The following is an 18,103-nucleotide window of genomic DNA, read 5'->3' on the forward strand; positions in this document are numbered from 1 at the left end:
GCTTTCTTGGTCTCCACGGCAACCGCAGCACCCGCACGTCGGGACGCCAGGGGCGGGTTTCACAACGGCTCCGCCCACAGGCGCCAGCGCGGGTCACGTGGGGGCGCGGCCCAAGGCAGCTGCGGCGGTGGTGACGGGGGTGGCGGTCGCGCGAGTACACCGAGACCGGCTTGGAGACTGCGCCGCTTTTGCAGGTACCGGGACCCCAGCACCCGACCCTGGGCCCTAGAACCCCCCGGTGCCCCTTGGTGCATGCGGAGTCTTGGCCCGCTCCTCCCTCCGCGCCACGCCCCCCGGGACTGTTGTCTTTCTGCGCGGTGGGTATTTGGGACCGCTTCCTCCCTCCCTTTCCTTAGACCCTTGCGCTCAGCACCTCTCCCTCCACACCCGTGTTCCCCAAACCCAGAGCGCCCTTCCCCAACTCCATCCCGGCGCTGCACCCCAGAGGACCCTCTGTGCTGGGCCCGTCCCCTCCCCCCAGGCAGATCTTGGGCCCCACCCACCCCAAGCGTTTGGTCTCCCCCTCACCCAGACCCTGATCCAGGTGCTCCTCACGAGGCTCTGAAAAATTACTCAGTCCATGCTTCTTTATTCTCATCACCAAAGGACTTGGTTTGAGTGGGATTTTTTTCTGAATTAGAAGTAATTCAGAATAAGGTAGCGCTCGAAGAAATGGCACCACCAGCTCCTGAAGCGGCCGTCCCTTGCTCGGGCTTGCTTGGCCCTGATAGGTGCTGGAAGGGAGGAGTTCTGGAGACCCGTGAGGCAGCTCCCCGTCCCAAGGAGCGTGCAGCCCAGACGCAACCCAGCAAACCCTGCGGCCCCCCGTGATGCCAGCAAGATGCCCTCCTTGGAGTTTCCCAGTGGGGCCGCCAGCCAGAGTTCTGGACTTCCATAGAGTTTGGTCTGAAATCACCACCGCCCGCTTCTTAGCTGTGGGGCCCTGGCCATGTCACTTTACCTTAGTTTTCCCTTCTTTAAACTGGAGATGATTATTATAATACTGCCTGAAACGGTTGATGAGAGAATAAGTGAGCCTGCAGGAATAAAGCACTTAAGAGTCTTGTGCATAAAGCCAGCTCTCAGTTTTAACTCTGACCACCACAAGTAGCCCATAGCTAACACTGAACACTGTACGATAGTGACATTAGGGTTTATTGAGCAAAGTGTTTTATGTGGCGGTCAGAGGACTTACTTATCATTATAATCTTAGGAACTATTATCCCCATGTTTATAGGTGATGAAAAGAAAGCTCAGAGGTGAGGAAACTTCACCTTCACCCAAAACACAGCTCTTACATGGGGAGCCCAGATTCGAATCCAGGAAGTCTTTTCAGTCTGTGGTTTTAATCCCTACAGTAAGAGTTTAGGGGCATGGAATGGTTTTTTAATTAAGATAAATTACATCACATAAAATTTGCCATATTAGCCATTTAAAAGTATGCTTTTCATAGAAGCACATTCAGTGTGCAGCCATCACTGCACACTGGGAATATTTCATTCCGGAACATTCCCGTCTCCCGGAGAAGCCTCACCCCATTAGCAGGCCACTCCCTATTTTCCTCTACTCCCCTGGCCCTGGGCAACCCTAATCTACTTTCTGTTTCTGTGGATTTGCCTTTTCTGGACATTTCATGTAAATGGAATCATGATATTTGGTCTTTTCTGTCTTTTGCCTTTTTTTCACTCTGCATAATGTCTTACAGGTTTGTCTAGGTTGTAACATGAGTCATTACTTCATTCTTTTTATTCATTTTGTGGACAGACCACATTTTGCTTGCCTGTTCATTCATTGTGGGTGGACAGTTGGGTTGTTTCCACTTTGTAGCTATTGTGAATAGTGCTGCTTTATACAAGTTTTTGTGTGAGCATAAGTTTTTAGTTATCTTTGGTGTACACCTAGGAGTAGATGCTGTTATTAGTTTAATTTTTACATCACAAATGGAGACCTGAAACTGAGGGGCATTGGCCCTTAGATGAGCACCTAATTCCGCTTCTACTCGGCTCTTCATGAATTCAGGTTAATGATGCACAAAGGGGGCAGAGGAAGGCGGGGGGATTTGAAAAAGTCATTGCATGTCACTGTGACTGTCAGACTACTGACACCAGGTTTGAGAAGCTTTGTAAGTTTCCTCCTCGAGAATGAAATTTGAGCACTGAATGCAAAGCAGTATTTGCTTCGGTTTATTAAATAACTATTGCGTACACAGCACCCATGCCAGGTCCAGAGGAGGAATGTTAAAGATGGGTATGATCTTAGCTTCACAGCTTCATGTAGCCACAGGGGGGATTAAAGACTTTAAGTCTGAAAAACAAAACTGAAAACTTTTAGTAAATAATATAGAAAAACATCTCTCTAACCTGGGGCTAAGATGAGATTCCTGAAATAAAACAAAAGCATAAATTGTACAGAAAAAATATTGATGAATTTGTCCACATTAAAATGGAGACATCAGTTGATTGAATGTACTGTAAGGAGACAAAGCATACAGAGAATGGGTATCTAGGATATAGAGAGAATTCTTACAATTCTGAAATAAAAAGACAACACAATAGAAATGAGGCAAAAGCTAGGAATAGGCATTTCAGAGATGAGAAAAACACATGAACATTAGCAGAATGCCAGTCAACTTTATTAGTAATCAGGAAATGTCGATTAAAACCATAGTGAGATCCTGTTTCACGGTCCCCCGTGGGCAGCAGGTGAACTGTTAGATATTGCCAGCTGCTGAAGAAGAGGCTGCGTGAACTCACACTGCTGCGGGTGTGCACATTGGTTCAGCCACTTTGGCAGTGTCTTCTTGAATACATGGATGTCTTATGCCCCAGCAATTTGACTCTTAGGCTTATCTCTTTGAGAAACTTACACATGTGCCCAGGAGACATGCAAAAAAAAATGTCCATGACACTGCTGAATATAATTGTAAAGTGGGAACCAGCAAAACAACCCAAATGCCTGTCAGCAATAGAATGGGTGTAAGAATATAGTACGTTTGTACCAGGAGGTAGTGTGCAGTGAAGAAGGTGTGCCTCAAGCTCCGGGGCACAGATGAATCTCAGAAACAGTGCTGAGTGAAGAAATAAGTCACCAAAGAATGCACGCAGTGTGATTCTTTTATATAAGGTTCAAAACCAGGCGAAAAACAAGAATACAGTGATTTCAGAATCTATGCTGGGGTAATAGCACAACTACTTCAGAAAGGGAGGGGGATGATTATGTCAGAATTTAGGAGAGTGGTTACCCCCAGAGTGGCAGAGGGGATGTGGTCAGGGAAGCAGCAGATGGGGCTTCTAAGACTGGCTTTATTTACGCAGTAGGGTGACTGTGTGGGCGCTTTGATTTATTATTCTTTGGACAACTTTTATGTGTATTTTTCCATTTTTTTAAATTACAGAAAAGTTAATTTTAGATAACACTCCTGCCCTCAAGAGGCCTGGGCTCTCGTTGGGGAACCAAGATAGAGACCAAGATAGAGACAAATGAAACACTTAAGTAGAATGCCGAGCAGTGCAGTAAGTGCCATGTTGGTGAGAGAGAGAGAGTGGAACTCAGAGGTGGGGGCTCCTGCCATGAGCTAAGAAGGGAAGGGAAGGGGCGTGGGGCCTCTGGTTCTTCCCCAGGGCCTGGCGTGCCACTGATGCTCATCAGTGAATGCTGGGGTTACACTGGGGGGGAGCAATGGGGCTTGAGCTAGTTCGAGAAAGACAGATAGGATTTGAGCGCTGAGCACATAGATAGATTCGGACTGTGTGCAGGAAGTAAAATTCCTGTGAAAATGTTCATGAAAATAAAGTCCATGCCATGGAGCGTTACTGAGAAGTTTTACAGTGCCGGCTGTTGGCGAGGATGGCGAGGACCACCGCAGGTCTATCCCAGTCACTTGAATATCATAGGAATCTCTGAGTCTACTTTCTGCTTCCTGAATACACTTGAAGATTTTGGTTTAAAGGGTGTTGCAGAATTTTAAACTTGTCTTTTTACTGTCCTGAAAACTAGACTGTCTGTCCATCCCTCTATCAATTGCCGATGGCTTCTGTAACAAATAACCACAAACTTGGTGCCTTAAAATGATACAGACTTGTTCTCTTTCAGTTCTGGAGGTCAGAAAGCCTGCAGTCAGTCTCACTTGGCCAGAGTCAGGGTATCCGCGGGGCTGTCCCTTTGGAGGCTCCAGGGAGGAATCCATTTCCTTGCCTTTGCCAGATTCTGGAGGGGCCTGCATCTCTCGACTCCTCTCTCCGTCTTCCAATCCAGCAGTTTAGCATCTTCAAATCTCTCTGTCCTTGTCTCTTTCTGACCTCTGTTTCTTGGTTACTTCTCTGACTCTGGTGTGATCACATGAGACCACCTGGATAATCCAGGATAATCTCCCCATCTCAAGATCCTTAACTTAATTGTACCTCTTAGCAGAGTCCTCTTTGCTGCATAAAGTGGCATATTTACAGTGGTTGAGGATTAGGAGGTAGGCATCTTGGCGGGGAGCAGTGGGGCGTGATTCAGACAACCACAATGCCTCACTGGTGGGGCTTTGTAATACTTGCTTTGTTTTCTTTGACAGCATTTTCGTCAGTCTGCCTTATGTTCATTTACCGTCTACCCCAGGTGCTATTCATTTGGATAGCCTGGTGATATCTGTGTTTCATGCAAAACCACTTTTCCCAGAACTCTTGATTCAGGAAGGTTTTCATGCGGGTGCACAATAGAACCGAACCCACAGTGTGTACGCCCGTAGCAGATTCGGTTGCTGAGTTGCATCAGGTGAGTTGTAGGCCCGGATAATGTTACAGCCACAGCAGTTGTGCTTTCAGGAGGTGACTCTGCTCCTTGTAGTTCTGATCATAATTTTCCCATGACACTTGTATAGTTATAATGTTACTGTTAAGGGTTTTTTTTAAGGCTTTTCATCTTATGACTTTTGGTGGAGCAGTTTTTGTTTCCAATAAAATTGAAAGGAAGGTACAAAGATTTCTCATATACCTCCTTCTCCCACACATGCGGAGCCTCCTCCGTTATCAACATCACTCACCAGAGTGGCACCTTCTTACCAAAGGTAAACCTACATTGACATCATGGTCGCTCAGAGCCCACAGTTTACCTAAGGTACGTGTGCTCCATGAACTAGCCCTGATGAATATTGCCTTGCTGGAGTCCAAAATGCCTCATAGACAACAGAGAATTGCTCTTATTTTTTAAAAGTGATTTTATTTATGTATTTTTCTAGAGAGGGAAAGGGAGGGAGGAAGAGAGGGGGAGAAACAAAGATCAGTTGCCTCTTGCGATCCCCCAAAGGGGACCTGGCCTGTCACCCAGACATACGCCCTGACTGGGAATGGAACCAGTGACCTTTCTGTTAGTGGGATGGCACACATCCCAGTGAGCCACACCAGTCAGGGTGGGAATTGCTCTTCTTTCCCTATTTTGGGAGGTTCTGACTTAGTGTTTTCCTGCTCACTGTTCTCCTTAGTATTTTACTGTGTCTCGCTTGATGTTTAAATTTTCTTTAGAGGCAAGAAAACAAAGCTTTATAATAACTTTTAAGGTAGGTTGTACAGGGACCAAAATTTCCCTGTGATTTAGTGTTGCTTTCTAAATCATGGATTTCTCCACGTTTTAGACTAATACTTATCCACAGAGAAATTAACTAGTCAAACCTCCAAAGCAAGTTGGCAGCTCAGTGTCTGCACACATTTTGGTCGGCATCTAGACTTAAATGTGTATTACACTCCTTTAAATGAGCTTTCTTGGAATTACCTCTCCTTTCATTAAAAAGACATTATTGCCCTGGCCAGTGACTAAGTTGGTTGGAGTGTCATTCCATTCACCAAAAGATTGTGGGTTTGATCCCCTGTGGGGGTAGGTACGGGAGGTAACCAATTGATGTTTCTCTCACATCCATATTTCCCTTTCTCTCTAAAAATCAGTAAACACACCCCCGGATGAGGTTTTAAAAAACAAGACATTATTTTCCATCATGCACTTAAGGGTAGAGAAGATGATTGAGAGAATATAAGAAATGTATAATTTCCTGTTATTTACCATTTACGGTCCATCAAGTTATGAACAAATGTGAAAATGGTGTGTCTGAGGAGCACCAAGGAATCAGTCACAAAGCCGTGTGTTCTCTCTCAATCCAGCCTTGCTTCGTCCCCATCGGGATGGACCAGTGTTCAGCACGCTTCACTTCCTGCCGGCGCCACTTCTGCTCCCTAACTTCCACAGCGAACCCTGTTAGCTCCTTCCTTCAGCCTGAGGGCCTTACTCAAAGAGTAAGGCCAAACGCTACCATTTGCCAAAAGACATTTCATCCCCTGGCCTTCCCTCCCACTCCCCTTCCCAGCCTCAGGCGCACATCCTGTGCTGTAAGCACATTGAACTTGTCCCTGTTTCCTGGCAGGCTGGGTCTTTCACAGTGCTGGGCCCTTCCTCCTGTCTGCGCAGAAGAGTCTTACACCTTCTTCAGTAGCATTCTCACCCCATGGCATTGAGTCCTTCTGCTCATCTCTCACGGAGTTCTGTGTACACAGGGGGCAGGGACTCTTGGCGTACTTGGGGTGGGCCTCAGCGTCCAGCATGTAGTTTTCTTCATTGCTCTTCTGATAGTTGGGATTTCCACATAGTCTTTCCTACAGATCAGTGACTGTATGTGCTTAGGCTTCTTGGCTATTATTCATAAATAAATTTGCATTGGAATTTTTCAGTCTTCTGTGAGTTTGGTTGGTGTGAGTCAGCTCTCCCCAACTCAAGCTGTGTCTGGGGCATGATCCAGTTACCTTACTGTACTTCAGGGCTGAAGACCAGACCCAGAATGTCGTCAGCCCCCTGATTCTCTGTGACTTTAAAAAATATAGCAGCGGTAATAGATGTTTGATGTGTTTGTCTGTGGTGGAACTATAATGTTCAAATACGGTGATGGTATTCCTTCAACAAGATGATGAAGGGGAATGGAATAGGTAGAGTTGAGAAGCAGGGCCAGCCTGGGGTTGAAGTCCCTTGATGTGACTGTTCTCAACTCACCCCCAAAGTGGGTACGTCTCTCCTGCTGGATCTGAGCCGGGGGTCCCTGGTGGGTTTTGCATGTGAGGGTTTCCTTTCTATAAAGGATCAGAGGAGTCGGGCGGTCCCCTCTGGAGTGGGGGAACAGGATAGGGAGTGGGGACCGAGAGCTCAGTGGGAAAGCGGCCTGGGAGCTGAGCAGAGACCAGGTAGCACAGCTTGACGCCACCGACGTCTGTTGAGCTCCTGCTCTGTTCCAGGGGTTGTGGGCGGCACTGGAGGCACAGAGGAGTAAGATTTGGCCTTCGCCCTACAGGAACTCAGCCTCCTGAGGTTGGTTCAAAAACAGAACAGTTATAATGCAGTGTTGAGGGTGGAAAGAGAGGGAAAAGGTGTACCAGAATTTCTTTTCATTTCCTCATTCTTACAGCACCTGCTCACTCACAGGCTAGAAGAAACTGCTCCAAATACCGCAGAACACTTTTCCCTGCTGCCTCTGCCAGCGGATTAGACAAGTGCTGGATACCTGAGCTCAGGTGGGCCAGACAGAAAGTCTGCCAGGTGGCTGCAGTCATGTGGAAGTTCAAGTGCTCTGCAGGTGGAACACAGGAAGGTGGTTTGCAGAGAGAAGGATGAGGCCCTGGGGAAAGCCCAGGTGGGCACCAGGGGAAGAGGAAGAGAGGGAGGATGGCTGTGTCCGCCTCTGTTCCTGGGCTGCCAGCCTCTTCCTGCACATCATGCCCTAAGCTGCCGATGTCTGTGCAGAGCGCCATCGCTCTCTGAGCTCTTTGAACAGGCTCTGTCCCATTGGATGAAATATTCCTGAAGAAAGGTGCAGGAGCTGAGTGGCATTCCAGCCAAGCCTTTCACCAGGTGCTTTTAGTGTCTTCCTTATTCTGAGATGAGGAAATGCTTTGCTGCCTGTAGAAGGAGTCACAGCATAAGAATTCTTGTGCTTTCTTAATTTAAAAAAATCTTTGATCTAAGTTGTATATAAAGTTCTCCCATCTGAGCTATGAGGGCAAAATAAAGGAATTTGTTTTTTCCCCCCCTAAAGATTTATTTATTTTTAGAGAGAGAGGAAGGGAAGGAGAAAGAGAGGGAGAGAAACATCATTTTGTGGTTGCCTCTCACACGCCCCCATCTGGAGATCTGGCCAGTGACCTAGGCATGTGCCGGGACTGGGAATCCAACCCGTGACCCTTTGATTGCTGGCCGGTGCACAATCCACTGAGCCACGCCAGCCAGGGCAGAAAAGGAGTTTGTGTTGGTTTTTGTTCACAGATTAGTCTTAACGAGGGACTGAACAGCATGTTCCTGGAGGCCTAGAACTGGCAGAGAAGGTAAAAGGAAAACTAGGGAAGTTAATAACTAGAACAGAAAAATCAGGAAACTCCTTTGTAGTCAAACATCTTTCAAATTCTTGGAAAAAATTGTGTTTGAGGGGAAAGCGATTCAGTTTCTCATTAGTGTGAGGTCATTCCATAAGGCATATCAGACCTCCCTCTTTTAAGCTAGAACCTTGTTACGTGCGCTTCGTACAATTACTTTTCCCAGAAGCGTGACTTTGGTTACCACCCAGAGTCATGGAATCTTGACATGTGGTATTTCATTTTCCATTGAGAACATTGTTTTAACATCTTAGCTGTATGCCCACCTGTTATTTAGAACAAAAGATTGAATATTCCAAGTGTCTTGTTTTTTGTCATAGTTTTGTTATTTCTAGTTTGTTACATTTTGTTTGAAAAGTGCTAGTGCGTACGAGTCGTCCTCTTTTGCACGTCACGGCCTAGTATTTGATTAGTTATGACAAAGGCACATGTACTCTTTCAAATGTTATTTCAGAAACTCTCAGCTTAGGCTGGTTTGACATCAAATCTCAGGGTTTTTTTATGTTCTTTCTTGTAAGAAATAACTATTTTGGTTATTTCTTCAGTAATCTTGCTGTTAATCCTATTCAGGGACTGCGACGACCACCACGAGCACTGTGATACCATGGTGGGCCCGGGCACACCCGGCAGGCAGCTGCCTCAGCCGTGTATGGAGACGGTGGAGCAAGGGACCCTTGGAAAGGGGCGGCACGGCACTCCCTCTTGTCCAGTGTCTGGAAACTTGGAGAGGCATTCATGCACAGCAGGAAAAGAAGGAACTGTTTTGAGACAAATGATCCTAACTTTAAAAGTATTCAGAGTCGCTGGGGGCAGTGAGGAGTGTTACAGCCCGTGGTCTGGTGGATTGGTCAGGGGAGAGGCACCTTCAGTCTATACTTGGTTGATCTTGGGATCAACTTTGTATTTCGGGAAACCGTAGCCAGGGTGGTCCATGGGGAAAATTTACCCCGAAGGAGCATTGGGTTGATTTTCGGTATTTGGTTTGTACACTTAATATAACTGTATAATGTTTTCATGATCAATCTTGGCCTTCTTCTTGTAGGGGGTTTCTACGAACAGATTCTTGGTATGTAGCATCTTATGTATAGGAAATAAGGTAGTCCAACTTCAGTCACTTTTGTATCGTTATTTGAGAAAAACATTCTTTAACTTCTTTAGTGTCAGATCAACTTAATTAGCAGTATTATAGCAATATAAAACATTTTGTTTGATGAGGGATTATATCCTTATTGTGGGTCATTTAAGAATCCTGTTGCCTATCCATTTCTTCAGTCTGTCATGTTTCCTTTGTATGTTTTTTTTTTGGTTTGTAATTTGGACTGCAAATGTTAATACTTGACATATATATTCATATGTATATTCAATAGTTTTAAAATTATTTTATGTGCCTTTTAATCCCAGTATTGTGTCATTCCTATATAAACATATCCATTCATGGTTAATTTATTTTCTTCTGCTTAGTTCATTTTTTACTCTGCAACTTGGTTGAGCTCACATTATAGTAGAGTGGGAGGGAATTCGCTCATTCTACCTTAAGCTTAGGTCAAGTTTTGCTGCTATTTGGGTGTTTTCTTAGTTTCAAGATTTGTTTTTTTCTCTTTTAATGGGATTTTTATAAAAGACACTAATCTCAGAAGTTTGATGTACATATATGTTGGCTCAAAATCAGTTTTCTATAATAAATATCCTTGTGTTTGTGTGTATCTGAGGTCCCTGTGATCTCATTGTAGCCTGTTCTGGTGTGTGTGCTGTTTTGTCCCTGCGGGTAGTACACAGTGGGCTCATGGGCTCCCCAGGTCGAGTGCAGGGTGAAGTTCATCGATCTTGGGCATGCCTGGCCTTTGTCTACCTCTGCAGGCTCATCTCTGATTGCAGGCACATGTGCACCAGTTCATATGGCATTTAAAATTGTTTTGTTAGATGTTTGTTTCTTCTCCTAGGTACAGTTATTTAATTCACCATTGGATCCTTAGCATCCGTCACAGTACGTGGAATATAGTAGGTGCTTTGTAAATGTCTGCCACGGGGACATCTAGCCCGAGAGTTGTATTGGGCTTTTCTTTTCTCAAATGTCAAGGGCCCAGGCAGAGATAATCACGTACAAACTAACCTGGGAAGATGGAGGAGTGTTTACCCCATTGTCATTTGAGAAAACAATGTCTTTGAGTTTAGGTAGTATTTCTTCTCCTTTTTTTATATTTACCCCAGGGTATCTTTTTCATTGTTTTTTAAAGAGAAAGGAAGAGAGAGAGAGAAACATTGATGTGAGAAAGGAACATCAGTTGGTTGCCTCCTGCACACTCCTGGACTGGGAATTGAACCCACAACCTAGGTATGTGCCCTGACCTGGAATCAGACTTGCAACCTTTCATTTATAGGACAGTGCTCCAACCAACTGAGCCACACTGGCCCGCTGGGGGAGTATTTCTTTTTAAATATACATTTGTGGATATTATTTATGTGAAAGCTTATTATTTAATTTTGTCTCAAACAGGCTGTAAGCTCTTTGCAGCTAAGGCCATGTCTTAATATTACCTCTGGTTCTTCTGCTTTGCCTCTTTGTGGGCAGTAGGCCTTTGCACTTGCTCATTATGAATAAAGCAAAGAAATATACACCCCTCTCATCTGTTATATAAAGTAAAAAGTCTGTGCATGTCATTATACTGAGCTCGGAGCTTTTTTAGGGCACGGAGCATATTGTGTTTATCTCTGTATCAACAACAAGTGCTTGAATTTTAGTAGGAATTTTGTAACTCTTGGTAGTTGTATTGACTAGTCTCCTTGGAAGAGAAGAACTTTATAAACTACAAATGTTAACTTTCCTGGACCCATGCATGAATTTGAACTATTAGTGTTGTTTGTATGCAAACTCACTCAGTTTTGATGTCCTCAGATATTTTTCTTCACTCGGCTCTGCATGTTTCTTTAACTTATCAAGCAAAGAACACCTCTCTTTCCATTCCCCGCAGGCTGCCATGGCTGCCGTCGACAGCTTCTACCTCTTGTACAGAGAAATCGCCAGGTCGTGCAATTGCTACATGGAGGCTCTAGCCCTGGTCGGAGCCTGGTATACGGCCAGGAAAAGCATCACCGTCATCTGTGACTTTTACACCCTCATCAGGCTGCACTTCGTCCCTCGCCTGGTGAGCAGAGCCGACCTGGTCAAGCAGTATGGCAGATGGGCAGTCGTGAGTGGTAAGAAAGGAGATTTCAGTTCCTCTCTAATTGAATGTCAAAATAATCTTTTCTGTGTGTTTTTTAACTTGGGTGCATTATTCAAGGAGTTACTGAATTTAATGTGACTTTTCGTGGGAACTTGTTGATTAAAAAAAACTGTTGTGATTATGTTCACAGTCTCTCACTGCCATCATCTTGGAAGAATTTCCCTGGGACTTTTGTCCTTATTCCATCCTCTCTTACTCCCAGTGCTGCTCCAGCTCCACCTTCCTACGCTTTGCTTTTCCTTTTTGCTCTGTTTTGAAATTGTCTTTACAAACTGTCACCACTTTCAAAAGTGCTTTCCTTATTTTAAATATCATTTACATTTACCATTTCCTGGGAAAGTGTCTCCTGGCACTTGTGCAAGCCAGATATATGTTTGAAAACATTTTCCTACTGTGTCTCCTTATCAAGTTGGTGAATGTAAAACAACTCTTTGCCTACCTGTCAGAGAGTGTAGGCAAAGAACAGGAACAGGAACAGGAACACTCTCCTGTCTGGGAGAGTGTTTGACTAGCGTGTGTCATTTATATTGTGACATTGTGCTTGACTGATCAGTATTAGAACTTGCTTTACTTTAGTGTGAGTCTTCTGAGTAAGCCCAGAAATGCAAGAGGGGTATTTAAGGTTCATTTTAAAGATCTCGCCATGAAACGAGTATGCTCACTTTTCCTGGTTGTATTGTAGGTGCAACAGATGGGATTGGAAAAGCCTATGCAGAAGAGTTAGCAAGCCGTGGTCTCAGCATCGTCCTGATTAGTCGGAACCAAGAGAAGTTGCAGATAGTTGCTAAAGACATTGCTGACACCTACAAAGTAGAAACTGATATTATAGTGGCAGACTTCAGCAATGGCCGTGAGATCTATGACCCGATTCGAGAAGCCTTGAGAGACAAAGACATTGGCATCTTGGTAAATAACGTGGGCGTGTTTTATCCCTACCCTCAGTATTTTACACAGGTCTCTGAAGACAAACTCTGGGACATCATAAATGTAAACATTGCCGCGGCTAGTCTGATGGTCCACATGGTGTTGCCCGGGATGGTGGAGAGAAAGAAAGGCGCGGTTGTCACTGTCTCCTCTGGCTCCTGCTGCAAACCCACCCCCCAGCTGGCTGCCTATTCTGCTTCTAAGGTAATGTATTTCTTTTTTTTTTTTTTTAAGATTTTTCATTTATCTTTAGAGGGGAAGGGAAGGAGAGAGGGAGAGAAGCATCAGTGTATGGTTGCCTCTCGTGTGTCCCCTTCCGGGAACTGGCCTGCGACCCAGGCATGTGCCCTGACTGGGACTCGAATGTATTTATGATTGGAAATGAAATCATAATGTGATAGGAAATTTATTACAGTGGTTTGGCCCCATTTGTTGAGCTGTCTGTTGGCAACTCATGTTTGCTTATGCTGTATTTTTTTCCTGGAATGATAATAAGCCTTTTTACTCTCCTGAGTTTTCTTCCAAGTTCCAGGATACTAGAAGTCTTTCCCCCTGCTTCATTTTAACAGGCTTATTTAGACCACTTCAGCAGAGCGTTGCAGTATGAATATGCTTCTAAAGGAATCTTTGTGCAGAGTCTGATCCCATTCTATGTGGCTACCAATGTGACTGCGCCTGGCAGCTTTCTGCACAGGTGCCCGTGGCTGGCGCCTTCACCCAGAGTGTACGCACATCATGCCGTTTCGACCCTTGGCATTTCAAAGAGGACCACAGGATACTGGTCCCATTCTATCCAGGTAACAGCATGCATTCACTGTTGGGATTATTTTAATGCATCCTAAACCTTTCTAATATTTTAGTGGTGCATGAGAATCTGACTGGAGCCTAAGGCTGAAAGATGGGAATTGCAAATTATGACACTTAAACCTGATACTCTTAGTGGATCTGGTAAGTCACCAAATACTCTTTTGTGGAAGTAGGACTGAGACACAAGTAGAGGGGAAGTAATGTGGACTTCAAAAACAACTAGAAAGTGGAGGAGGAGAGTGGAGAGGCTGGGAGACCACTTGGAAGATGAGGGACCCTGTCTGACGGCTCCTGTGAAGTCGGGTCCACACGGAACCAGAGGGTGAGGCGGAGGGAGGGTGAGGCTTGAGAGAGTGAGGAGCTTGGAAATAATAATTGCAAAGAAAGGAGAGTGAAGTGCCTGGGGAACTGTCAGTGGATTGCTGAGCAGAGAGGAGGCCCCAGTGACAGAGGGGACCGAGAACTGAAGGTGACCTTGGTGCGTGCAGCTTGTCTCCAGCAGTACTCAGCACAGCCGTGTGTGTGACGCTTCTTGAAGCTGCTTCAAAGATGGCACCGAAAGTAATTTCCCACCAGTTTACTGAGAACGTGTCTGTGTTTGTGTGAAAAGTGTTTTTTTTTTAATTTTTTAAAAACCGATTTTAGAGAAAGAGGAAGAGGGCAGAAAAGAGAGAGAGAAGAGAAACATCAATTTGCTATTTCACTTATTTATCGTTCATTGGTTGCTTCTTGTATGTGCCCTGATCAGGGATTGAACCTGCAACCTTGGTGTATGGGGATGATGCTCTAACCAGCTGAGCTACCCAACCAGAGCAAGAGATTGTTTTTGATGCGCTTGCACAGAGGTTAGGGAGCGCATTTTCTCACTCCTGACCCATGCCTCAGCCTTCCTTACACACATCCTCATTTCCTTAGAAATTAGAAATTAGCATTTCTAATCAGGAGCAGTTAGAATTGACTCACAACCATGGCATCTTCGCTTTCTTGGCAACCATTTCATATAATTTAACAATTGCATCTTATGTGTATTATGCTAGTTGTCTTAATAAAGATTTGCAAGCAAAAATGATTCAGACTTTAAAAATAGCTAGAAAGGAATCAGAGGATTTGCTTTAATTGTTAAGTAGTTACTAACATTGATTTGGGAGCATTTCCTACTTTCAGAAGTGGCATTCGGCAGTATTCAGTTGTCCACTTTGAACACGTAGTAAGTCCAACAGAAAAACAGCTTTTCCTTTAGAACTTTCTGTTTGTGATCTTGACATAAAAGCCGGAAACATGCTGCTTATGTGTTGGATTGAAAAAACAATGAATTTGAGAGCTTGACCAGTGAGTCTCTTGCTTAGGAACATCGAGACTGTGTTCCGGGTGGTAGGATCTATAGGGAAAGCTCTGGGGAGTGGAGAGTGGAGTGGGAGAATCTGACTGGCTCATAGTCTTCAGAATTTCTCCCTGCTTTTGAGGTATTTGTCCACACATACTCTGTGTTGCTATTGGGAAGGAAAACATGGCATTGCGGGAGAGGTGGAGCTCGGTGGAAATGAGAAGGCCCTGAGGCTGCGTGTTGAGATGTGGGTGAGGGTCCAGGGAGCCAGGCCAACAACTGGGTTTGAAGCCCTCGTGTTGGGCTTTGTTGCAGGGGAAGGCCAGCTCCTTTCTTAGGTCCGACAGACTGGTCAGGAGTCCTGAGCATGCGCAAAGCCTTACAGAACCCAAAACCCACCCTCCTCTCTCTCTTAGAGATACACTCACATCCTCCTCCTCTTCACTTTGGGTGCTTTTCTGCAGTTCAGTGCTCCCAGAGCCTTGGCATTCCTTTCCAGTGGCTGTGGTTGCTCAGACAGGTCCGTGGGTCAGCCCCTCCAGCTCAGCTGTCAGTACCTGGGGTGAAGTTCCCCCTCCTATTCCACGAGCCCTTTCCACCAAGCTCTTTCCACCTTGCTGCCCAGGATGCTGAAACCTCATTGGCGCCTTCAGAAACTGTCAAAATATGCCTTGACGCTGGTCCCCCTGCAACAGATAGTGGTCATGGATGGAAATTGAGAACAGATTTTTAGATGCTGATTTTTTTCCTCCAGTAAATAAAGACTGAACAAAATGTACTTTGAAGGGGGATCCAATTATCTAGTCTGTCTCAGGTGCCTACATGTTCGAGTGCTATATTACTTACAGGGTCCTCCTCAGGGATAATAAGTGGATTTCTTTCATCTCCTCGGATTTAGAACCTCTTGCTTTAGGACAGCAGGTCGAAGGAGGACTATCCAGTGTGTTTCCCCCCATGAGATCATAGTTGTTTAAAGAGGTCCGGAGACCTTAGTCTTTTCCCCAGAAAGTTACCCGTGGCTCCACACGAAATACTGGGCCCTAGGCTCTGAGGTGGTAAGCTGGAGCTCCTATGGAACCTGCTGTGAGCCTGTCCCCCGCTGTTCACCGTACTGGGACCCCTCCTTACTTGGTGTGGTTCCCTGGAGGTGCAGAGTAACCTAGGCTAGAATTTCAGCACTTGCCAGGGGCCTGTCCATCTCCTTTTCTTAACATAAAAGGCAGTGAAAATTTCACTCAGTGTAACTTGAGCGATACTGACAAATCTCTCAGCATTGCCCAGGATTTCTCCAGCGCAGCACTGTTGGAATTTGGGGTTGGATAATTCCTTGTTGTGGGGCTGTTCTGTGCATTTAGGATGTTCAGCCCATCCCTGACCTCTACCCACTGGGTCCCAGTAGTGCCACTGCCCCAGTTGTGACAACCAGTAATGTTTCCAGACATTGCCCTGTGTCCCCTGGGAGAGGGGGGCAAATGGCCCTGGTTGAGAATCCTTGTGGCAGAACAACATCAGCAGAGCCTCCTCCCTGGATCCCCACGCCATCCATCTTCCTCACGTCTCAAGACGGCGGGCTAGGGTCCTGGTGTCTCTGACTCAGTTTTTCTGTTTAGCTTGGCTCCATTCTGCCCCTCAACCTGTTTTCTCACATAGTACTAACCATGCATGCATTTGTCTACTTCAGCTGCCTTTCTTCTGGAATAATTTGGTAGTTTTTAACCAAATTAAGCAAGTTAACATACTCTTTGTATCAAATAAAGATGGAATCCTATTACTGCATGTAGGTCTGTCCTCATTGAGACAGGGGGTGGTGGCAATCATGTTTCTGTTCCCGTAGGTCTCACAGAGGGTCTTATGCAAAGTAGGTGCTAAGTAAAGCAGCACCTGAGATCTCTTTCCTTTTTTGTCTTTAAAGTGATTGGTGATAGTTGTTGGATTAAGTCAGGTGTTGATCTGTACATTTCAGTGTCAGTGACTTTGGGTTCTAATCTTACAACCTTTTCTCTTTCATTTTTAGTTTCTTTTTGCACAGTATATGCCTGAGTGGCTCTGGGTATGGGGAGCAAATATTCTCAATCGGTCTTTACGTAAGGACGCCTTATCCTGCAGAGCGTGAAACTGGATGATGGTTTGGGAAGTTCTGCCAACTCACGGGAACCTACAGTATTCTGACATTTGGAAGAACATGTTTAATTTATCTTCTGTATTTTCTTTTATCTCTGGTTATTTAGCATACTGCTGATTCATCATTTGCAAAGCAAACATAATACTTGTAGAGGATGCTGAGGAAAAACCTCAAGGGCCACATGGATGGCACAGGGTAAATAATGACTGAGGCATAGGACCCAATTGAGGAACCTAAGTTTTGATGCTTTTTCCCCCCAGCTGTTCAAATGTCGTGTGGTTTATGTTGTTCTGGGAGCTACAGCAATCTGATATTGAAATACACTTATAACATGACTTGTCACCTTTTACAATTTCATATGTTGTCTTTTAAGGGAAATTATTTCAGTAGATGAACCTGTAGTATTGGTTTTCAAATGTTCATCAGGAAAGACTATTTACAAGTGTCATTTTATAAGTAAGTTGCCGGTACGATTAGTGGTAGAAATCAGTGTGTGTTAATATTGTTTAGCTCTAGTCGTTTGTGTGTGAAAATGCTGCTCTTCAACGATGTTTCTGTAGACAACTGAGTGTGTCTGGATGCTGTGTGCATCTGGGCAACTTTATGGGGAAGTTACTTTAGAAAATTTTTTGTCAAGCTGGTTTAATGTGGAACCTTACAGGGTATTAAAATTCTAGATTATTCCTCTTTGTACCAAAAAACTGTACCCAATTTTGTGCTATAAGCTTGCCATGTACAATATTACCTACAACACTCTGTTTTTTTTAACCTACGGTGGAATTCATTCCTAGATTTGAACATGTAATGATTGACTGTCATTAACCTCTTGATCTATGATTATTGTGGATAAGTAGTGATTTCTCAGCCTATGACCCATTTTATAATTGAAATTTAGCCCTTTAGATCTTGTTAAATCTGCTTTTCATATACTTTTCTATGTAATAATATTTTATTCTATTGGCATTATTGGTGTAAACATCAAGTATTTATGGAATACTGGTTAAAATATGGACAGATTATGTGTGTGATATGTATTGTATCTGTTGAAAAATGTTAGAAGCTCATTCCTGGTTCATGTGATTAGCTTAAGCATTTAAGTGAAATTTTTATTGGTATGAAGATAATGATGTACCCTCCCCACCCCCACCCCGCCCATATACAGTATAGGTTAGCATTGATACCTGCTGTAAAATGCTTTTGGCTCAGGTCCTATTAAGCCAGACATTTTGAAGACCGCATACCTAGTGCTCTGACAATTGTAAATCACTATATGAGTATGACAATATGTACAAAGTAAAAACTAGGAGTTTAATATTGG

The 18,103-nt window shown here is 44.6% G+C and overlaps 1 protein-coding gene across 2 annotated transcripts; it reads left to right on the forward strand.

Moving 5' to 3' along the window:
* The first annotated feature begins 100 nt into the window (after window positions 1–100).
* HSDL1 (hydroxysteroid dehydrogenase like 1) lies at window positions 101–17,468 on the forward strand. Of its 2 annotated transcripts, none has more exons than XM_037040292.1 (5): window positions 101–194; window positions 11,354–11,579; window positions 12,291–12,736; window positions 13,102–13,329; window positions 16,678–17,468. In XM_037040292.1, exons 2-5 carry the CDS (start codon window positions 11,360–11,362, stop codon window positions 16,774–16,776), a joined length of 993 nt encoding a protein of 330 aa, XP_036896187.1. In that variant the 5' UTR covers window positions 101–194; window positions 11,354–11,359; the 3' UTR covers window positions 16,777–17,468. The 2 variants fall into 2 exon arrangements, with proteins under 2 accessions (XP_036896187.1, XP_036896186.1); XM_037040291.1 differs by lacking the exon at window positions 101–194 and adding an exon at window positions 10,659–10,716.
* Window positions 17,469–18,103: the final 635 nt, after the last annotated feature.

Source organism: Sturnira hondurensis, unplaced genomic scaffold, assembly GCF_014824575.4.
Source record: "Sturnira hondurensis isolate 20B ecotype Veracruz unplaced genomic scaffold, ASM1482457v3 Scaffold0002597, whole genome shotgun sequence".
In the NCBI taxonomy this organism is placed as follows: Eukaryota; Metazoa; Chordata; class Mammalia; order Chiroptera; family Phyllostomidae; genus Sturnira; species Sturnira hondurensis.